This window comes from Pagrus pagrus, assembly GCF_965226575.1.
Source record: "Pagrus pagrus genome assembly, chromosome: 15".
NCBI lineage: Eukaryota > Metazoa > Chordata > Actinopteri > Spariformes > Sparidae > Pagrus > Pagrus pagrus.
Genome location: NC_140199.1, coordinates 25,560,625 through 25,583,143, shown reverse-complemented (window position 1 = coordinate 25,583,143; position 22,519 = coordinate 25,560,625). Strand labels below are relative to the sequence as shown.

The 22,519-nt window shown below is 42.3% G+C and overlaps 1 protein-coding gene across 1 annotated transcript in view; it reads left to right on the top strand.

Moving 5' to 3' along the window:
- Nucleotides 1-22,519, top strand: part of lrmda (leucine rich melanocyte differentiation associated) — a 226,378-nt gene that overhangs the window by 184,373 nt on the left and 19,486 nt on the right. Inside the window, exon 6 of the mRNA XM_084375266.1 lies at nt 13,063-13,147. Within this exon, the coding sequence (XP_084231392.1) occupies nt 13,063-13,147 (85 nt within the window). The remainder of the gene's footprint in view (nt 1-13,062; nt 13,148-22,519) is intronic.

Sequence of the window (22,519 nt, the reverse complement as noted above, 5' to 3'; positions counted from 1 at the left end):
GAGGGATGGTGTGTCTGAAAGAGAAAGTGTGTGAGTTTGAAGGGACCAACGTGTCTCTATTAACACACATACATTCACACACAAGTGCAGTGCACATGCATTGTACGAGCATGCCTGCATCAACCGTTGCACACACCCTACACTAGTGTTTCCCAAACAGGGGTACGTCTACCCCAGTGGGTCGGGGAGAGGCGCCGTAATTGTAACAATTTTCACTCTCTCACTCTCTTTGTTTTATCTACATGTGTAATATTTTTAGGCAAATGACCTACATGTGTCTGCTATCACAAATCACACAGAGTGTTTCAATAGAGACAACAAACTGGGGAATTAAACACAAGGTGGATGCTGTCTGATGTCACAAATGAAGCGCACATGAGTCTTAACTGTAACACATGAGCTACCGTGGTAACACGGCTTAAAAACAACTTTAAACAAATAGTTTTCATGACAGATCAACAATATTTCAGTCAAGATCATGTGCACTATATGATATTATTATTAAAACTTGCTGGATGTACCAGATGGCGCATTAGTGTCCTAACTTTTTTTTTTTTTTTTTTTTGGCTCGTACATTGATTACACTTTTATAGTAAGCAATTTTGATTGATGAAAGTTTTAAAAAATACTGTACAACCCTAGTCTGATTTTGTATGACATCTGACCCAGTACAGTATTGGCCAGTGCATTCATTAGCATCCATTTTGGGGTGCAATTAGTTGTGCACTGACCCCTGGAGGGTCAAAAAAGTAGCATCACCCCAAGTCACGGAGCCTAACAGTCTGCTATAGCAACATAATCCATTTATATTTGCAAGTTACATGAACAAAAAGTTATATACATACAATAGCAAACAATACTAACTATATTAAGGTTAATTGATCAGGCTGTGCTTGCAAATTAAGACATTTACAAATGTAAAGTGTTACAAATGAGCCGCTGGTCACACCCATGTTTTGGGCTTCCAACAGAACAGAACTAGACATGAGATGTAAAGACCATGCTTGCTGAGGAAGAACTGAAGAAGATACCAGTGGGGGAAAAAAGCCTAAATATGTGTGTTTAGTTGGAAAATAAACACACACATATGACTACAAATTGTATGACAGTTGATGCTTAGTATATTTATTATCATAATAACCAATGAACCACCATATATGACATGCACAGGACGTGCCTCCCCCCATCTCCAGTCACAACTACATGCGCAGATTGAGAATGCCTTAAAAAAAATGTCCAAATGTCTAGAAAGAGTAAAAGGATGAAAAGTTGAAACATCCAGCTCCTGCCACTCCAAGCCACTGGAGCGCAGATCAAATTTGACCAAACCAAACCAAATACCCTGAAGGGGTATTTTTATTTTGACAGGGCTAGACAAAGAAGGTTTGGAACCACTGCCCCACACTGTCGTGTAAGCGCCACTGCTTTAGTTTGGTAGTTTTTCAGCTGATTTGTTAAAGTTATCACGGCAGATTTTTATATTTGAATCAAGAGTCCCACTGTCGCTTCACACCCCTGACTCTCCCCACAGCGTTGCAACACTTCAGTTGCTTAGCTGCTAGAGTGAAATCATTCGGCTCTGATCTTTCCCCTCTCTTCTCTTGGAATCTTTTCATCTCACCCAGCGCAGGTTCAAATCCAGGTTAAAACCTTTGTCTCAATCTAAATCTCGCGGCCCTGGCAAACAGCACAAATTCCGATCTGTCAGCTCAGCAGATTCCTCGTGCCGGTGCTCCAGTCTCCTGCATGCGTGCCGTCTCTCTCTCCCTGTGTGGGAGGTATGCTAGCCGTGCAGCCACCTGCTAATTTCAAAGCTTCAATCAGCTCTGCTCACTGAGGAGACAACCCTGGGTTCCTGTAATTGCCCTGGTGACAGTGCTTCGGCGAGAGAGGAAAAAAAAGCCTCTCCGTGTCTGTGTCATCATTTACACAACGTTATGAATAGGTTAATAAAATAAAATACTTTAATTATAGCTTAGTTGCCATATTGTTAATGGCGTGAGTGTGGCTCAATTGAATAGTGCAGTTTCTGCTATTAATTATCTGAAAGTGAACTTGTTTAAATGATATTTTACAGCCCCTTGATAAAATTACCGCTAGAGGCAATGTAATGATAGACAGACAAAGGCCATGCACGAATTATCATAAACTATTAGCTTGTTTCCAAAGGGTTTTATGTTAATCTTTTAGCGCTTAAGTACCCTGCAATTAACATATCAGGAGGAGCTGCCTTCCAGCTAGGCTTGCAAATTGAAGTCCTCAGATAAAAAAGCTATTGAGATGAAACCCTGAAAGAGAAGAGGAGCTATCGCACTGAAGTGTGCTGGAATTTTCACTCGTGTGTCTGTGTGTGTGTGTGTGCGCGCATTTGTGAGAGAGGGAGAGCGATAGAGAGACTTTAAGAGCACTGAGACAAAGAATGAGTGAAAAAGAGAGCAAGATGCCGTGAGAGTGTCTGTGATCAAGGATGTATAACAATTCCATTATCTCTCTTGGGTGATGACATGAGATGTCTCTTTCAGGCCTCTCTCCCTTTGTCTAATGCTACACAGTGTGCGAGCTATAGGGGGACCGCGGTGGCTCTCATTGGCTGCGATGGCGGCATCTGATGGAATGTGTTTACATATCAGGCTAGTGGCTTGATATGTAAATGCAGCGCGTTGAAAAGGCTACAGGGAGATATGGTTCATTGTTAGGTCTTCACAGTCTGTGTTCCCTTTTATGCTAAGCACAATTGTATCCACTGAGCGAGCATCTTGTAAACCGCCCCGTTGCCTTTGGTAGGTTAAACCCACAAAGGAGACCCATGCTTTGGAAGATATGCATGTTTTATAGGATAATTGGCAGCTTTGCTTTGGTCTGCTTTCTTTGTTGTCGACACGTAGCAGCTGACACCATTTGCATTTACTACAATTAAATGAAAATACCCATAATGCACGTCTTAAGAGTTCAGTTTATTTGTCCTGGGTAAAAAATAGAAGAGGGTAATCATTTTCCTGGGAGAATTATCCTCATTTTTTGTGAATAAAACATATTATTGAAATATAATGTGATGATTAAATTACTTGTTTTTTCTCTACAATAATTAGCTAACCGCTTGTGATTCGGCAGCTTTTTCCCGCTTGTAGCCATCCAGTCAGCCTCGCTGCAGAGAGCCATCCACAGTGTATGAGGATAATGAATTGTTAGACCATTACACATGGCATTCTGCACATTCTAGTACACATCAGTCCTGACTCAGTGAAACCATATTGCACATAGAGTGCCGTGATATTTTCCTCTATCACCCAAAGATAGATGACTCCGCTGAGGCCTTAATCTCATGTTAAAGATTTGTTGGCCTCTAGAAGTCAGACCTAGCATTGAGATGCCTCGCCTGATTTATATTCACTGGCATGGAAGGGAAGCCAAGTGCACTATCTGCAAAGCAGATGCTGCGGCAGTGCCCTTGTATTAGGCTTTATATTTCACCTGAAATAAAACCTCCAAACAAGGTCACGTCCTCGAACCTCCTCTTCCCTCTCTTATTTCTCTCTCTTTCTTCCCTTTTCTTTTCACGTTTCTAACAAGCCAACTATATAGCCTTGTAAATGAAAACCTGACAAAAATATTATGTGGAAAAATACCATATGAAATGGCACAGTTAATTTTCTTTCATGGCTTAGTATGAGAGCAGAAAGCTGAGAGAGAAATAAGGAACACAGCCGGCCAAAATCCTGATGAACACTGCCTTTAAAACCAAATTCTTGTCTGTCAGCCCCTCTAATTTATGGGGCGGAGATTACAAAGCTACCGATACAATAAATTAAACTGATGGACAGAATTATGCCCAGTGCTTCCTGCTCTCCCCAATGACGCACACTAACTTAGCACTGCCTGACAATGAGTGTGATTTACCACCCGGGCAAGAGTGGAGAAGGGAAAACATTCACAGGCGGAGGCACCCAGGCCTCACTTTGGCCCGCAGCCTAGTGAATAAAACCCCGCTTTAATTCACCCACAAACGTGTCGCCATTAAAAGACTAAGAATAGGGATTGCAGATCATAAATACTCGCTGATTTATTAGCTAACAACAAAGAGCATAAGCCCGGCCAAGGAGAGGGAGATTGTTTGAAAGAATGTTGTCAAGGAGAGAGGAAAAACACACTCATTCTCTCGTTCTCACTCACAGACACTCTTAGCTAAATCTGACCGGCGATGTAGCCCAGCCCTATCTCCTGCAGCAGCGTAGGAGCAGATGTGTCTGCTCTCCTCTCAATGTGTGACAGACAGAGAAGATAAACAGAGGGAAAAGCAGAGAGAGAGAGGAAGAGACAGAGAGAGGGAGGGAGGTAAAGAGAGCAGGAGCTGGCACGGCACTGGCTAATTTATCTCGCTGAGAGACAGATTAAAGAGAGAGGAGAGTGAAACAAAGTTCCACTGGCTTAATCAGCGGACAGCCTGCTAGCAGAAGACATGATAAATCAGAGCGGGCCCAGTCCAGGAGAAAGCCTTTGCTCTGGGAGGGGACGCGAGACATCCTCAGCCAAACAGCAGTATCTTTTACATGGACTGTTGTGAATAGCGGCTGGTGAACTAGCTATGTGTATACTTGCAATCGATACTCATTGCTATTGTTTGAGCAAACATTGTTATACAGTAGCTTTCTGCTGTTGCCATGTTCCGACACTGTTATTTTTAGTGGCGGGTGAACAATCCTGCCCGGTGGTGTTGTGTAAACAGGACAAAGGGACATGAAGGGCCTTAAGTTTCCCGTCGTTTTTTTTTCTGTGCGGCCGTGTCTTTCTTTAGCTTCATGTCTGACGGGGGGACTAACCTCAGGGCCTAACCCAGGAACAGGAAGAGGGGCTTAGATATCCCTGTGTCATTAGTTCACTACGGGGTCACAGCTGGGCCACTCAGAGCGTGATTACACCCCTTGATTTATCTGCTTTGGAGCCCAAACACAGATAAATCTCCGAGCTCATCCCCGCCGTGGGATCCTCACTGTCTGATAAACGGCCCAAGCTGAATAAACAACCTCCACCCCCCCTTCTACTCCCACAAACACCCAACCCCTCATACATTATGAATAATTCATTCAGATTGCGAGCTCTGTTAAATGTGTATATGTTGTATCTTAAATGGCAAAGGTGCTTCTATGATCTCCTCCGTGCACGTCTGTGATGAAATGCTAGCGAGGCGGAGGTTGGCGGACATTTTGTTTTGCAGTTGTAAACTTTATTTCCTCGACCCGGCTGTCGTCCTCCAGCATTTCCACATAAATAAACTTTATGCAAATATGTCGCGGGTTAGCTCCCGTGTAGATATTGGCCTGTCTGCGACTTTATGACAAAGTTTAAAACCATTCATTACCGTGACCCCTGCGGTAAATTCACTTAGTGGCGAATTGCCCCGGCTCTCCCGTTTGGTGTGCTGATGTGATCACGAGTGCATTTTTAACTTAATTAATTGGCCGTTTCTGTTGACAAGAAATTTATGCAGTAATAATTTGCTCGAAATAGATGCAGAGCGCAGGAAATGAGATATCCATCAGGGCGCTTGTGTTCCGCCAGCTGCACCGCGGCTAATATGAAAGTATTTCAGGCTGCTCAGACCCTGCTGTTTGCGCAGTCAAGATTATATATACCCACGATCCATTGCCTGCCTCAGAGGCGCTCATGGAGGTCTATGATAACAAAGACTATGTGATTTATGGCCTGCTGTGAAAGCAGAACTTGATGAGATTAAACAATTTCATAGCACGAGTGTTTCTCAGAGGGCCCTCTGATTTGTGGCAGCAACGCCGACAGTAAATCAGGTTTATATATCTGAAAGCATGCTCAGCAAAGGAGTGCAATTACTGTTTAAGACAGCTACTTTTTATTTAATTTTTATCCCTGGTTTGTCTCTTTTATTCCTGGCCTGTCACATAGCCACTCACCTTCATAAGTCCTTCTGAAAGAAGGGTTGAAGAAGAGGGGAGGAGGTGGGGAAGTCGCAGAGGGGAAGCCACCGTGGCGTGGGCCCTCTGCTATCTCTCCTCCACAGCTTTTTGAGGAACAAGAAGAACAACAACAACCAGGGGACGACGACGGCCACCGGCAGAACAACACGGGCATCCATAGAGCAGGGGGAGGCACTCCATTTTTAATGCATTGTTTGCCTGCTGCTCTGTCCCTGTCTGGGTAAATGGAGTAGGCAGAGTGTAATTAGAGAGCTGGGCTTTGCTCCGTGCCATAAAGATGACATGGTGTAATGATACAGCTTACAGGCCCGCAGAGGGTTCTGTCTCGCGACGGAGGATCTTGGTCGTTTGCCTGTGACTTATGATAGGTGTGGAAGATGACAGTGTTATCATTGCGACGTGGAACTCACAGATGTGGAAATTTCTTCCGAAAGGTTGTCAGGGGTTTGGAGGCGAGCAGAGATGGATGAGGAGCATATTAATTATCTGTGCGTACAGATTGGCATGTAATATTTTCAAAGGAATAACATTTTTCGTAGGTTGATTTTGATTATTTATGATTTTTTGGTGTTATTTATAAATCTTGAAATATGTGGTGTTACTAGTTGAATAGGTGGGAATTTAAAATCACATAAGAATGCGCTCCACAATGATCTTTATTTAGGAAAAAATTAGATACGAAAACAGAAACAAATAAGCCATTTCATTAATATCACACCACCGAGCGTTCTGCATTTAGTTGAGGTCAGAGTTCTTCGATTTATATAACTGCGGTTGTGCTGTATTTACATCATACAAGTCTGCATCTGTACCAATCAACTAATCAGTCTGTGTTTTTGCATCTACACTGGTGAGCATGTACGTACATGTGCATCCGTGTTTCATGCATTCAAATAATATAAGAATGGGTGTGTGAGTGCATGCACACGTGCAGATCAGTGTGTTTTGAAGTTGTGGTTAAATGTTCCACCGTTGTGCGTGTGTGTGAGGGAGTGTTTGTGTGCGTCTGTGTCCTTGGGTGAAGATGTGAGTTGTGCATCTGTCTGCATCATCCCATATCTTCCCAGAAAACATAAAAAGATCTCATTATTTCGACACATCTCAGGTTTTTTCTTTTTCTTTTTTTTTTTTTGCTCTTTTTTCTTCCCGTATGCCTTGAGTCAAAATTAGTTTTCATTCCCTCTGTGATCTTACTGACTGAAGCCGGCTCAAAGTAAAGAAAATCGCAGTCTTCGTATCTTCGTAGCGAGGCTGAGTCAAACACACACTTCACATCACACAGCCGCAGTCTGAGTTAAGCATTGCTAAGTAACCTTCACATTTCACTCGTGTGAAGAGCTAATTTCCTTTAAGTTCACATGTCACTTTTTGTGCCTCTTTTTGTGGGTCCTCTTCAAATGTCTCTCGGCGTCTAATTGCATAGGAAACATTCTAGACAAGCCGGTGTGACAGGCCCGCTCCCAGAGTCTTCAATTATTAAACATCCTACACTCTAGAAAACAGCCCTGACGTTAGCTACAGCCCCTAATCAGAACAGAAAGCCTCATGATATGTCACACTCCTTAGTTGCTGTGGTTTTGTGTATGTGTGTGTGTTTGTGCAGTGTACAGTTTGTGTAGGAAAGATGAAAATATTTCTTTTCACATCAGTTAAATAAGGCAAAACTCTGACAAAAATGATTTTTGTCACAGGTAGATCAGAACACTCACGTCATCCTTTTTTCTCCTGTTTTAGAGATAAAAGAAATTGTTTGTGCTTATGAAAATATATGAAACAATCAGTTATGTTTTGTCTAAAAGTTTGAATAAGACATTTAATCATTGTTTTAACTAATATATTCAGCATTTTGTGATATGGTTTTTTGCCGTTGCAGCTTTAGATTTTCGATGGAAAGGTCATACTCGACCAAAATAAGAAATAGCCTCGAGCTAATTGTACTGCATACCTGTAACATAGCCCTACGTTTCAGCTTTAGATCACCTACCCTTATTCTGCAAGACACTCAAAGAAAAGGTCGAGCGACTTCTTAAATTTCAAACTCTAAAAACAAATACAGCCTTATTACCATCTATGAGTCATCGCTACAGATGATTAACGTCCAGCAGCACTCAACCTTTGCCTGTCTGACGCTTAGCCGTACACAAAGCGGCGATGTTCACTGTTGCTGGTTTGCTCCGTGTGCCCCGTGCCCCGAGCGAAACATCTGAACAGTTGCTCTTGTGATCAGTGATCATATGATACATTTACTCAGAGCAAGTTCATTGGAGTAGAACTGGTAAATCATTAAACACACGCTCAGCAGTCTTCCTGCGGAGCCAAAGACTGCTGTACTACCCACAAGCGCAGGCACCATTACATCAAATGTTCTTCCCCCTGCCATTACCTAAGAAAACAGAATTAATACTTTTCATGCACACAACGGCAATTTAAAACACATTATAACATTTTCTCTACCACCCTAAGCCACAATCTTTAAGATCAGATATAAAAAAAGGAAAGAATTTGAATTCATGAACTACTTTTCTACCTTTCAACAAGCCAGTTGATTGTTGCTTGCAAAATATGCATTTTAAAGGATTTACCAACGCAACTCTTTTCTGTCCTGTGTGTGCACAGATATAAGAGGTACAATCTCTGCTAGTGAATTAGAGCATTTCTCATTTCATCATTGCCGTTCCATGCTGTAAGACGCTGCAAGCTGCCGCTACTTAGTCGTGTTCCGCTGTTTATTTCTCAAAGTGTTGTATTGTTTGTAACCCCTAACTTCAGAAGTGCGAGACATGAATCACAAAAAATTCCATCTAGTGAAGAAATAAACGTGTCATGCCAGCATTAAATGTTGACTCAAATAAGTTCACAAGTTGTGTCTCCTCTGATCTCTAACATGATCAGAAGGCAGCACCAGTTTACAGAGACAAGACGTGAAGAAAGTTCCATGCACAGACACAAAAGAAATATTTTGATATAGACCCAAAGAGAAAACATATCAAAAGACATTTTTATACATGTCTTTTGCAAGCACAAAAAGCAGAAATGGTGTCAAGAGAAAACAAAACAGAAGGCTTGTTTCTTCCAACAATTGCTTTAAGCTACAAAAATCTCCTTGAGTCCCTAGCCTCCCCTCAATGTCAGCCCCCCTCCCCTCGCCCTCCCTCCCTCTCTCTCTCTCCCTCTCTCCTCTTGGTTTCTCTCTTTTCCCCTTTTCCCTCTCTGAGGCAGGACAGGGCCCTCTTTGCACCCTGATAGGTTGCGGGCTGATGCTTAGCAACAACATTCCTGTGCCCTAAGTAGCAGTAAGCCTCTGGCTGAACTCTTTGATGTGGCTGTCAGGCCACATTTATTTCCTTTTAGCACTTTGTCTACTTGTCCAGATGTATAAGGAGATAAAAAGGGCTGGTGTTTACACTGGTCTCCCTCTGTAGCGCGGCTGTAATTAGATTGTATTGCTGGTCAGTCTTAAGGAGGGAGGTGAGGTGAGGCAAAGCTTGGAACCACCTGTGTCAGGATGAGCTGGTCGGGGTGAGACCTCAGAGGCAGGCGGCAAGACGAGGGAAGCAACGTGCAAATCAGTAACTTTTTGTGCTTTTGTACATAACGCCGTGGCAGCCAACATCATAATCACATTCTAGTGAAATCTCTCCGGATCAGTTGATGTCAGAGTAATGTACCGTAATATAACACCCATCAAGATTCAAAATCGACAGCCGAGCTCGCAAACTCTGCAAACTTTGTTGCATCTGAAAAACACCCAGATATGCGTCAGCCTTCCCCGACTCACTTTTCGGTATCTCATATTTTCAGGAACCCCACTGTGGAGGTGGTTATGTGCTCCATGTGGCTCTCTTTGTGTTTTGCTTTTCTTGTCTTTCCTTCCCTCCCCTGTCTCTCTGCTCCTGCTCCCCCTCTCTCGTGGTGATATGTTGGAAGTAATAATCACTATTGCCTCTGGGTTTATCAGCATTTATTCGCATAACAACACAGAAAAAGGGAGAAGACAGACAGCACTGGTGTGATGTATTATCCAGTACGGGAATCATCTTTCATAATGACATCCAACAGAGCTTCCTCTCTCTGCCACCACCCATTCCTCTCCCTCGCACACACACACACACACACACACACACACACTTTCTTCATTTCTCTCTCCCCTCGTTCCACTCCCCTCTGTCCACCCTTTATTATCACAGAATCCATGGTGCTCCCCAGCCTGTAAATTTGTGCCGCATTATCATAAGCTGTGGTGATAACTCACATTGCACAGAGACAATAATGATGTGAACACTCAGCATATGCCCCGGGCCCAGCAAATTAAAACAATGCTCAGCTTGATGAGCAGACTAATCTGGACAGCAGAGAGACCAAGAGAGAGAGAGAGGGAGAGAGGAGAAGGGGGTCCGGGAGCATCTTAAATAGACGACACAGCAGCACCTCCCTCTGTTCAGTGTAGGTACGACTGTAGAGAACAAGGCAGGGAGGGAAAGAAAGGATGCAAGAAAGGGGGATAAGAGCGTGGAAGCATTAGTAGAAGAAGCTTTTATTGAAAACATGAAAGGGATACAACGTGTGAGGACATCATGAGACGATCACTACGTTTTTATTTTCTGTATTTTCGTTGATCTGGACCTTTGGGAGCTGAACAAACACGGTGTACAGCACATGTTAATGTTCTCAATTCTGCAATAGATGCAGAAAAGAAGGGAATTATGTCACTTTATTGTTGGAGGTGCTATCAAGCTCCTGGGAGTAATCAAACACTCGTGTTTCTACATCAACATCCCCAAAATTGTATTATGTGGTAATTATTTAGTGGTTTAGCGAAATGTAAATTCTTCATTTATCTTTGTATTTTATTCTGAAATGAAATTGTAGTTGTGTAGCATCACAAAGGTTCTGTCGTGCAATTAATAATGGTTTTCATGTTTTAAAAGCGAAGTCTAGACAAAGTCATGAATCCGTCGTGCCTCCGTACAAGAGAGAAATTTCCCCTTCATTTGTTCCACATGCTTTCTCATCATAAGCATTTCTGCTGCTTTCTTATCCTCTGGACAGGTCATTGACTAAAATGAAAGAGTGCACATGTGCAGGAGAACGGAGGAAGGTCTGAGAGGAGAAAAGGGAGGATCAAGACACATGAAAGCTGGCTGATTGATGCTCCGTGGGTGGGGTGAAACGGTTGCGCTGGATAAGACGGGAAGTGACAACCACAGATGTTGAATGGGTCGGGTGTTTGATCAGCAGGCATGATACTGAGGAGGTGAAGTGGTGGTGTCATGCATATAGCGCGGGGACTGGGTGGGTGGTTATGCTGAAAGCAAGGTGATGAACGTCCCCTAGGACCGAAACCAGAGTGTTTGGAGGCGGCCCAAGGCGAACCCCAACAGTCCTCCCTCTCCTCCTTCTCCTCCCTAACATAGTCTGTGGGTGGTGCTGTTAATAATGTGGCAACTAGGAAGATTAATTGTGGGCAAGCAGCAGGATTAGGAGGGGCTTTTGGGGGGCCAAGCAGGCCAGAAGAGGCCCAGGCTTGTGATCTTTCAAGCAGGCCAGGAAATGAGGCAAGCAGGGGCGCAACTCTGAATAGCATGGAGGTAGATCAAATAGAGAGGGCTCACAATGCTTGAGTTGTTCTGTTAGCTTATAATAATTGTCACAGACAGACCATTTGTGTGTCCATTATGACAGCCAATAACAATTATATACTCAAAATCTTTCTTCAGGATCTCTTACTGGCACATTCCAGTATCCATTTGGCCGGTGCTGCAGCTAAACAAAATCTAAAGTATGAATAACCGATTGTTTTCCTCAAATGGGATGTGTCAGTTTTTATGAGTACAGTATGTTCTTATTTTGGGTTGTTTTACTTTCTCGTATAACACATTCCAAACAAGTACAGTGCACAAGCAGGGAGTGATCTGTGATATCTCCTAACAGGTTTCAGCCACTCCAGAGGCTGAGAGCAGCAGGTCCGCTGTCAAAACAATATTTCCATTCCAAGCTGTTTCTTTGGAAAGCATGGTCCACAAGCATACATGTACTGTATGTAGTGAGGTCTCAGAATAGGCTTATTTTGCCATTTTTTCCCCTTTGGTGTAATATGAGACACATGCTGGCCTGACCTTAATGCCTTTCAGAGATGCTATCTGAAAGCACATTATGTGATCGTTTTCAATTCACAGTGCTCTCTTTTGCCCATGAAGAATATGGTTCCATTTAACGGTGCAGACCGTTCCATTTCTCAAGGTTATGCATGGGCATGCAGAGGAACAACAATAAAAGTGGGAAAAATGCAGCTCCAAACCATCTCTAATATGTATTTGTCAGTTGAGTCTCTCGCTATGATTAAAGGCCCAGTGAATTCCTTCCTGCAGGAAAGGAAAGTATTTCTGCAAAGGCATCAGATATCGCCATGTCATGATAAACTGCCTGCTCCACTAGCTAAAAGGCTAAGGGAAGGAAGAGGATGTTTTGGACCTTGAAAGTGCACAAAAGAACAACAACACAAGAAACTCTTGACCTGTTTGGGAACATGTTCTGAGATTCAGGCCCTCTGTTTTCTCTTTGTCTTCAAGCAGCATTTGTCACACTCGTTTAGCCTGAATCTCTGGCTGGACTTACAATCAGTACCTCATTCTACTGTTGTCGTGCAGCCAGGAATCTGTGCACATATTTACCTTGCATTTTATTACGGGACATTAAATAAGATTTATTTAACATGCAAACTGCATTTCCACTTTTAAAACCAGTGTAGAGACTACACTGACTTCCCTCACATTACCACGCTACATTTGGCTGTTCAGAGTGAGTGACGTCTACCCTTTAGTTGACCACTGCAGGAGGTCATGGCTGAGTGAAGGTTAAGACCTCTCCTCCCTAACCATGTCGTAGATCAGATCATCAAAGCCAGGAGTGTAGCTCTGTAACATGTGAGAAGTAATAAAACATGACCTGCCACATTATGTCATAAAACAGGAGCAGTGTTTCCAACGTTTCCTGAGTCGTTCCCAAAGGATTTATGACGCTCGCAGTCAGCTACAGTGATACTTGTCATTTTAAAACTCGTCAATTTTTTTGTCTTCTAAATGCTCATTCTATTTGTGTGTGTTCTTTCTCCTAGTCACCTAACGAGGCTGGATGTGAGAGTCACCCTCTGCCCTACACTCCTCTACCCCGAGGATCCAGAGATGCCAAGAACCACAAAGGTAAGGAACAGACCTTTGGACTTAACCTTTTCAGTCAAGTGGCTTATACATACATCTGCCCAGATATTCTTCAAAGTAAACAAGAAGCAACATAAATTATCATACATTCAATCATAAACCAAGCGCATGGATTATGTAAATATAAGTCATAACCCTCACGGCTACTGAGAGTGGGAATCTATTGACCTCTTGACTGAGTTGAAGTTATGCTATCTATTCATATTGATCCCGTCTCATCTGTGATATGTTTGTGGTTCTAATAAATCAGAGTAATCTGGGTCAACTCTGATCTGAATGTATGCGTGGGAGGAGCACACAGTACATAGGCAAGATGAAACCTCCTTGATCTGTTGATACTAGACATTGATTAGGCCCCATATTGACCCTGCATTGTCAGTTGATGTAATTGTGCCGCAACTTAACATCCAGCACTCAATCATTAAGAAGATACAATGCTCTAAATAACTTGTGCAGCCACCTCCTCAGCTGAGGTTTCTTTTAAAAGCCCTGGCAATCCATTTTATTATACATTACTCATTAGTCAGATTATACAAAATACAAAAAGATTAACTACATACAAAAATTGACTTTTACTGCATTCACATACATCCATCCAAGTCCATGTGGAGCATTTGTGTCCTTGGCCTACCAAAAACATATTTCATTGGCTATCTTAAGAATTAGGATTGTATATAAAATGAATAAAGATTATCTTTAATAATAATGTCACCATATAGTAGAAGTCGCGCTGTAACAATAGTCTAAACAAAAGGTTAAAGGTAGGGTGTATATGAAAGTTCCTGAACCGACATAGTCTGTATATGACCGTTGGAGAGTAACAGCAACAGGCTTACCGGACCATTGTTGTACTGGACCTCTGTTTTACTGGACCGTTCTTGTGGCTTGGGTGATGATGTGAAATGGTTGGTTGGTTAGGTTTAGGCACCAAAACCATCTGGTTAGGTTTCGGAAAAGATCATGGTTTGGGTTAAATGAGTGTGTCATGTAACTTAAGTTATGTTGTGTAAACAATGTAATTGAACTTTTTGTGGTTTCATACAGATCATGAACATTGGCGTCCGAGAATAAGTATGTTAGGTAACTTAAATTACGTTGCGTACACGATATAGTTGATCTTTTTCAGTTTTGCACAGGACATGAACATTGGCCTGCTTGGTCAGGTTTAAGAAAATATCACGGTTTGGGTTGATATAAGTATGTTACGTAACTTAAAATATATTGTGTACCCAATATAATTTAAGTAATTTCCATTTCACACGGGACACGAACATAGGTCTCCTCAAGTAAAGGTCTTTTACGTCACCTGACTTCCTCCTTTGTTCCCGTCATAATTACTACAGCCACTAGGGGGTTGCTTTCCTAACAATATAAAATGGGTCGTAGTAGTCGTTTTAACGTCCCAAACAGGCAGTTTACAATAGCTCAGGCTTCAGTTAGCCTGACTGACTGAGCAGGCTGAAACCAGAGTCAGCTGTTTACCTGGAGGTAGGCTTTCCACAATAAGCCCTGCTCTTCTCCGGGTGGTTCCTGAAATAACCCCCCAGTTCTTATCCCTGAGACATTCATCACTGTCTTCACAATGCAAAACATTCGCGAAGGGTTGACCACCACTATGCTAGCACCACAGATCTCCACCGTCCGTTTATTGTGCCAAGGACAGATCTGTGTCGTGAGAAGCCTGGACGGTGGCAGCTCTCATCGGATGTAGGGACAGGAAGAGTCCCCCATGCTTTGTCAAAATCAGACCTGGCTAAGAACAGTCCGTTTAAAGGTGAGGAGATCTGGCACATGAAATATTTCCCCCCCTCCGTCTAAGATCTGAGCAGCGGTGACAGTCTCCATTTGTTATTTTTATGATGCAGCGCTGCAGTCTTAGATAACACAGCCCTCATCTTCGCCCTTCACCTCCTCTTCATGTCCCTGCCTCCAGCCCCCTACCCCAGCGCTTTGTTGTGTTTTTCTTTTCTTTTATTTACACTTCTTAGACATACTTGAGTATTCTTGCTGTGTTGGTCACGGTAACTCCTCTTTCATGGAGAACAAAGCTGTGGCAAAGCAACGCTACAAACCAAATTTTTCAGACAGTAATTCCAAACAACTAAGTGCTTACTGGGTTAGATATAGGATGTAAACAATAAGGGTGAAACAATATACTGTGTGATTTTATGAAATTTCAGTGCGCATGGTAAATTAAACAATTCACTACACCAGTTTCCTCAAAATGTGTTGAAGAAGTGGGGTGCTCCGGCGATGCTCTCTGTCCTGTTTTTGTCATCACATCACAATGCTTCTTTTTTGTTGTCTGCAAAGTGCCGCTTTTGTTTTTGTGCTATAATACAAAAGGAAGAAAGAAAGAAACCACACTATATTTTATCTATATGTGATAAAAGGCACTTTGCTGTAATGAAAATATATGGAATTATGACATCTCACAATATATAACCAAACTATGAACTTAGTAAGGGTTAATAAAGTGGCCTTTTTAATGGGGGTACAAGGGAGGCTGTATAGTTTTATAGTAGCTGGCACATCAGCAGCACTTCTGACATCGCCCTGCAGAGAAGAACCTCCCTTTCTCCCTTTCAACCCTCTGCACCCACCCCCACCTCCACCGTGTCACCTGTGTGGAAGCCCCAGAGCCTGGGTGCCAGAGGTAATTACAGCAGCTAGGAGATCCCAGAGGAGGGCAGCGCTGGCAGGTCACTGCCCAGGGAGAGAGGGGTTGGAAGCCAAGGACAGAACTCCGGGATAAGCTCCTGTCTGGGTTGGTGGAGGAGTTAACCTGGAGGAGACAGTGCAAAACAAGGCAGCGGGGAGAGGAGCAGGAGGGAGGAGAGCAAAAGATGTGCTGTTGTCTGGTAGTGAAATCTAAATCAAGATTTCATAGAGCAGATCTGACAACAGATAGATAGACAGGACGAGGGAGGAAGATAAAGTAGAGAGGAGAAAACGACCAGGATTAAAGAGCAAAAGAAGACTTAAAAACGAGAGAGCGAGACAAAAGACAAAGTGAAGGAGGATGGTGGGGGTTCCAGTGTGTCTTGGTGAAGGCGTGACACAGAGTGGAGTGGAGTATATAGTCTGGCAGAGAGGCCTGAGGATCCTCCACTACTGTCACCTTAGCTCTAACTCTCAGTGCTGGTCCGACTGTCAACTCAACTCTAAATCTAACAGTCCAAAATGGAGTCCCAGCCTAAAGTACTGTGTGTCTTCATGAAGACTGGTCTATACCATACTATTAAGCAGAAGCCAGGGACGTTTCACCTTCTTTTGCTTTACCATGATGATTTATCATTTAAACAGGCAAAACACAATGCTGGGTTATTTATTAACAGCCTGTCATTTTCTGAAGATGACATATTTTGAAGTGTGATTCACAAGTTTATTTCATAGATCTAATTATAACTGTATTTCAGAAGTATGTAAAACAGATGCTTTATACTTGATTGATATATCCACATGCACAGAGGAGATTTTAATGAAATACCTTTCATTTCCGCTGTATATTTCAATAAATAGGCCAGGCTGTAGTAACTGCTTTTTTACAGGTATCAGATTAAATTTGAGTAGGCCATCCCTCAGCAGTGACAGCGGTAAATGAAACGGATATCTTTGTACAAGCAGAGTAAACAGACGAGGAAAAATGCCTGAAATCTGCCTTACAGTATGAGCCTTGGGCCCTTTTAATCTTGTTGTTCTGGGCCTGCTTCCAGCTACTTTGTATGTATGTATCTTAAATGGTGCACAACTGTTATTAAAATCCCAGGAGGAAAGCAGCCTTCAAAGCAAAAAAAAAAAAAAAAACTTCTTCCTGACGACACCCATGGGGTATCTCACATTTGTTTGGCGGCTCGCTTTCATTACATGTCGAGGTGATCTACACTGCAGCTCCTGCTACACTCCCCCCAGCCCCCCCAAAAAATGAAGCAACGGGAAAAGATCCAAACTAAGAGTAAACTGTTTTATAGTTGCTGCACAACAAATAAACAAACATCTGGAAGCATTCAGAGCGGCCCATTAGAAGGGCTCTGGGCTTTGCCAAAAAGGGGTAAATGATGAGGAATGGGCTGTCGAAAGGCTGGCGGAGACAGGGGAGAGGCCAGATGACGGAGCTGTGGGTGCTAAGCACTGCCTTTTAGAGCTCAGCTGGGCTCAGAGAGATCTACACCTGCTGCTATCTCCTCCTCCCCTCCTTTCCTCCACCAGACATCTGGATGGGATACATGACTAATGGATGACTAAACTGCTAGTGTTGAAACTTAGCTGTTGTCAATATGAAGGGGAAGGTTGTTGGTTTGACTGATGACTTAATGTTCTTTGCACGACACACTCAGTAAAACTAAAAATGAGTTTGACGGCTTTAAAGAACGCTGCAGATATACAGTTCCCCAATGTCTGTTTATTGTCGCTTGTATAATAACCAGAGCTGATTATATTATTTATAACAGCATGGATCAGATGTTGTTGTGAATACAAATATCAACTCTTCATAAAGTCCTGTTATTCAAAGTGAACATGTGCTACTAGTTACAGAATTGTTTTGTAAATGAACTGATATATTACCTCAGACATCTGTTTCTTCACTCCCAAGTTGTTTCCCGTGCTTATTTTTGAGTGATTCAATTGTTTTCTGTTTGATGTCACTCTGAAATCTCTCATCTTTCTGCTGATAATCTTCCCATCCCGGTTTGGACTGCATTGGCATGTTCCACGAGCATGGAAACGTCTTCGTGGTGAGAAAAGACAGAGCACCTTTGACGTTTCCCATTAGACACACGTACGTGCTCTGCAAGACATTTCACTCAGACTCGTAATGATTATACCAGCAGGATCTGTCCCCTGATAAACATCACTCTTAAACACAAAGGCTTGTACTGGCCCCCACACAACTAAGACGAGGCACATGGAAAGAACAAAGTGTAAGCTTTTCCTCCACAGTGGATTGGCAGAGCTGCTTTCTATAAACTTTTTACGATAAACTAAACTAAAGAGAATGCGTGCGTTTAACATTGAGGAATGACAGATGATGAAATATTGTCATGAGAATGATATATACAGATCTCAGTGCCAGCTATACGCCACGAGGGGGGCTGAGTGAGGCTCTGCACCAAACTCTACGAGGTGAATTGACAAAGTAAAGACGTGGCCTTCTTCCCAGGTACTGAGTTCATAAAAATGTTTCCCAAGCACTCGTCACTGCATGATGGTTTTATGTCTTTGCAGAGTTTGCCAGTTTGTAAGCTGATGAAGTGCCAAAGATTAGTTTCTAATGATCCCGTGCAGAATTTTCCTCCACATATAGTAAAGTCATAAAAATTAAATATATGAATAATATAACCCTCTGAACAGTGCCAGTCTGTATGAGTTCTTTTACTTTGATGATGCTGATACTTATGTACTTTTACTTAAAGCAACGTTGTTTAACTGCTTCACCTTAAATAACAGCTTCAGAATCGTTGTGATGGTGCAGTGTCTTGTAACAGGGTGAGTGGTGCCTCTGTCACTTGTTTCTGCACAATGTAACGTCAGTAAGAGGGTAGGATCACAGCGTTACCTACATGTTTACTTATAGATACAAGTTTTCAAGGCATAACGTTGTAACGACGTAATGAGGTAAGGTATAATGTATTGTCAGTGTAATGTATTCTACCTAAGTATTGTTTATAACGTTGTTATAACTGATAATAACAATAATAATAATTATAATAATTGTGTGTTACTATACTGCATCACCATGAAACCTCATACTGTTGTAACTGTTGTGGGTGCTTATGTAGGCACTCAGGTTTGTGGTGTGTATGCGATCTACTCAGATAAAAACAGGACAGTAACTGCTCACCCTGTTCCATAATACATTTCACTAACCCAGACTTGTGTCAAATGAACAAGAACCTGAAAATTTCGTCACCATCGCATCAATCTTTGCGTTGGGGAGGTTGCTCCTGCTGCATATCACAGCACATCACAGTGGTATATACTCCCTGTGTATGAGGACAGGCTCTATTTCCTTTATGCGAGTCAGATGATGTGATATTATTCCTCCCAGGAGTGGATTGGCTCAGCAACATGAATATCCATTAAAGCCGGCCTATGGAGATGGATGAGGGGAGAGGCGACGAGACAAACTGGGCCTGCAATCCTTCACCGCGGCTCCACATAGCACCGCACTGTCCGCATCCAAAGTGATGAGAGCTCATTTTTGGATGCAGGCCTGTCCTTGTTATTACTAGCCCTGGAAATCACCTCTACGCTTTCTCCTTCAGAGGCAGCCTAGATTAAAATGCCAGGATAACCTCCTCAACTTCCATGACAGGCTTAACTGCCGAACTCTGACGTGCCAGCTCTAAACTGCTTTGAGAAAGCTGCCTTCCACCAAGTGTCATTATCTCTCCGTTATCAGATGGCACTCCTTTCACAGTGTGTGAATAATTCTGTTTGTGCTGGGTTTGGGGAAATGTCAGTGACACTATTGTTTTTACCTTGCCGTTTGATGTAGCTGAGAGAGTCTCCTGAGTGTCTTGAGTTCTTAAACTGATGTTGGATGTATACAGCAAAAACTTAAAGTGAAGAGATAGAAGTGTCAGCTTCTGAGCTGCTGCGAGATATTTGTTTGTTAGGGCTTCTTAGTAGTGGAATAAAAGTAAATATATCTCTCTGTGATATTTAATAAGGGATGAATCATTGTCAAGTTTAAAATATGCTGACTGAATTCATCCAAGCTCACAAAGAGTGTAGATCAAGTTAGACATTTTCTATCTTAAGTCACTGTACAAATTAGTCGGATGCTGCGGTATACAGTACAAAACAACTACAGTATATTACTTGATAATGAACATCAAGCATTTTGAACATTGAGCCAGATCACTTACGATCCTATTTCTGAACTCCTCCATCATCATGGCTGAATTATGATGATTACAAACTTTGAACCATTTTCTCAGCAGCAGGAAAATATGTAGCCTCTTAAATCTTTACCGTCCGTGACCACTGCAGACAAACCTTAGTTATTTATGATGATACAAACCCAGCTGGACTCACCCATTAAAACATGCTCAGGCACAAACAGACACAAGTTTGAAGCATTATGTTGGCTTCTACTCCAAACGTGTCAGACCGACAGACAAGGACATGAGTTTCTGCCAAGCAGGCCCAGCCCTCTTGGAAAAACATACCTCTGGTGCTCTGGACCTTGGTCTGCTTCCCAGTTGCACTGGTCATTTTCAGGAAAGTAGCAGAGCATAAATCACCCAAAGTGGAAAGGTCTTACTGCTCGAATCAACTCTGAAATTCTGGTATTGCTAATGCAGCTACGCTATTATTCATTTTCCACCGTGATTTGTAGTTGCGGCTCGGGACAACTGAGATGCAGCGTGTGCTTTTCCAGCCGTACTTTCAGCCAGAAGTTGGAGCAGGTTTGTGTAGCCTTCATGGTTTCCAAAGGTGGGAGTCCATCATTGTAATTTAGGATGGGGGTTAGCTGCCAGATGGTTTTGGATATTTTTACAGCAGGATGGATGTTGGGTCCACCAGTTTTCTTCTGTGTCAGTACCCCCCGAAACAAATTGCTCAGTGAGCAGGCGGAGTCTGTCTGCGTGAGGGGGCTCGCTACCCTTCATCCTGATGAATAGCTACTAACATGCTGGCAGATGCCGGACAACTTGTCATGTTAAAGGAGACAGGATCAGACCTCAATAAGTCCTTGTAGTTTTGTAATTATTGTATATTAGGTACCCAGTGTCTCTTTTAGATTGTATGATACAGCAAGCAGACCAAATAAAATACAGTACTTGTTAAATATATTTGTCTTGTTGGTTTATGTAGGATCATACATCTTAATCAGGGTGTTTTTAATAAATTATATTTTGAGTCGACTGTAGATCGTAATTCTGGGGTAACTGATCTCGCGCAGTAATCATTCAAGATGAAAACATGCCTTAATGCTAGTCTGGTTAATGGCTCCAACAAATTAGATTCCAATTCACTCAGAGGCCAGTTCATCATGCTGCCTGACAACACATTCTGCATGGCTTAACAGCTGTGCTACATCACTAAACCTTTCTGTCAGGCATGATCGTAGCGCAGCCATACATGCCATGGATTCAGTAATATGCAGTGAGAAAAGGTGGCCACCAGTGATAATTTACACAGGAACATAAAGTGGTGTCCTGTTAAAGGAAAGGTCAGTGTGGCAATCACAGTGAAACAGCTAGCTTCCCTGGTTAGCCACTCAGCACAGTGTATATAAACACAAACATACAGATAAATATGTCATTGTAGCATTGATGGACATGCACACACGCATCCATATATGCATGCCAGAAGTTTACACCAAACTTTTTTGAAATTTATAATAAAGCTATGGGCACAAGATTAATGTACCAAAAGTAGCATGATGGCCAGAGCTGCAACAATTAATCAATTAATGGATTACTTGTCAACTATTTAATTAATTGCCATTGAAATTCTGATAATCAATAAATCAGTTTGAACAATTGTTTTAAGAAAAAAAAAGTCCAGCTTCTTGAATATGAATATTTTCTGGTTTCTTCACGTACTTAAATTTTTCATCGCTTTCTGACACTTTATAGACCAAATAAGTAATCGATTAATTGAGGAAACAAGCAACAGATTAATCCACAGTGTAAAAATAATTGTTAGTTGCAGCCCTAATGATGACATAGTGTAAGTCTAATGTCTCTACGTAGACGTACCACATACAGCTTTTAGTATTTTGCATTTGAAAATATCACCACACGATAATCTGTTTGTCAATGACAGCACACCTCTATCTTGGAAAAATCCTAGCTTTGTCTAGACCTTTGAGGATGATCCCAGTTTTACTTTTGGAGTTTTGCGGCCAACACTTTTGCTTGCCAGTAGTAATTGATGGTATCTGGGAACACGGTGACACAATGGAGCAAAAATCATGAGCGGGTCAGGCAATCAGACAGCTCTTAAACAAGCCAACAGTCTAGACAGATATTTTTTTTTCTGAAAACCAAAAGTGAGTCAGCCTTAAATGGTGGTAATAATGCGTCGTACAGTAGATACATGTTGAAACAGGAGGTCAGTCTGGAAACAACTGATGGATGTTTACAACTATCAGTTTTGCTCATAATTTCTGTGGTTTCTTTAATTTCTCCTCCAAAAAAGTTGTTTCTTGCCTCGTTGAACCTTCTTTGTAGGAAGGCTGCCACGCTCCCAGATCCCAACAATTAACCTTATGAGTATAGTTTTCCTTTTATCCATAGGAGTGATGGCCAAAACTATGAAAACATGACCCACTGGCGCACTCTCTTAAGTATTATAGTGCTGTTCAAATGAGAGTACCTGGAAAGTTCCTGGGGGCCT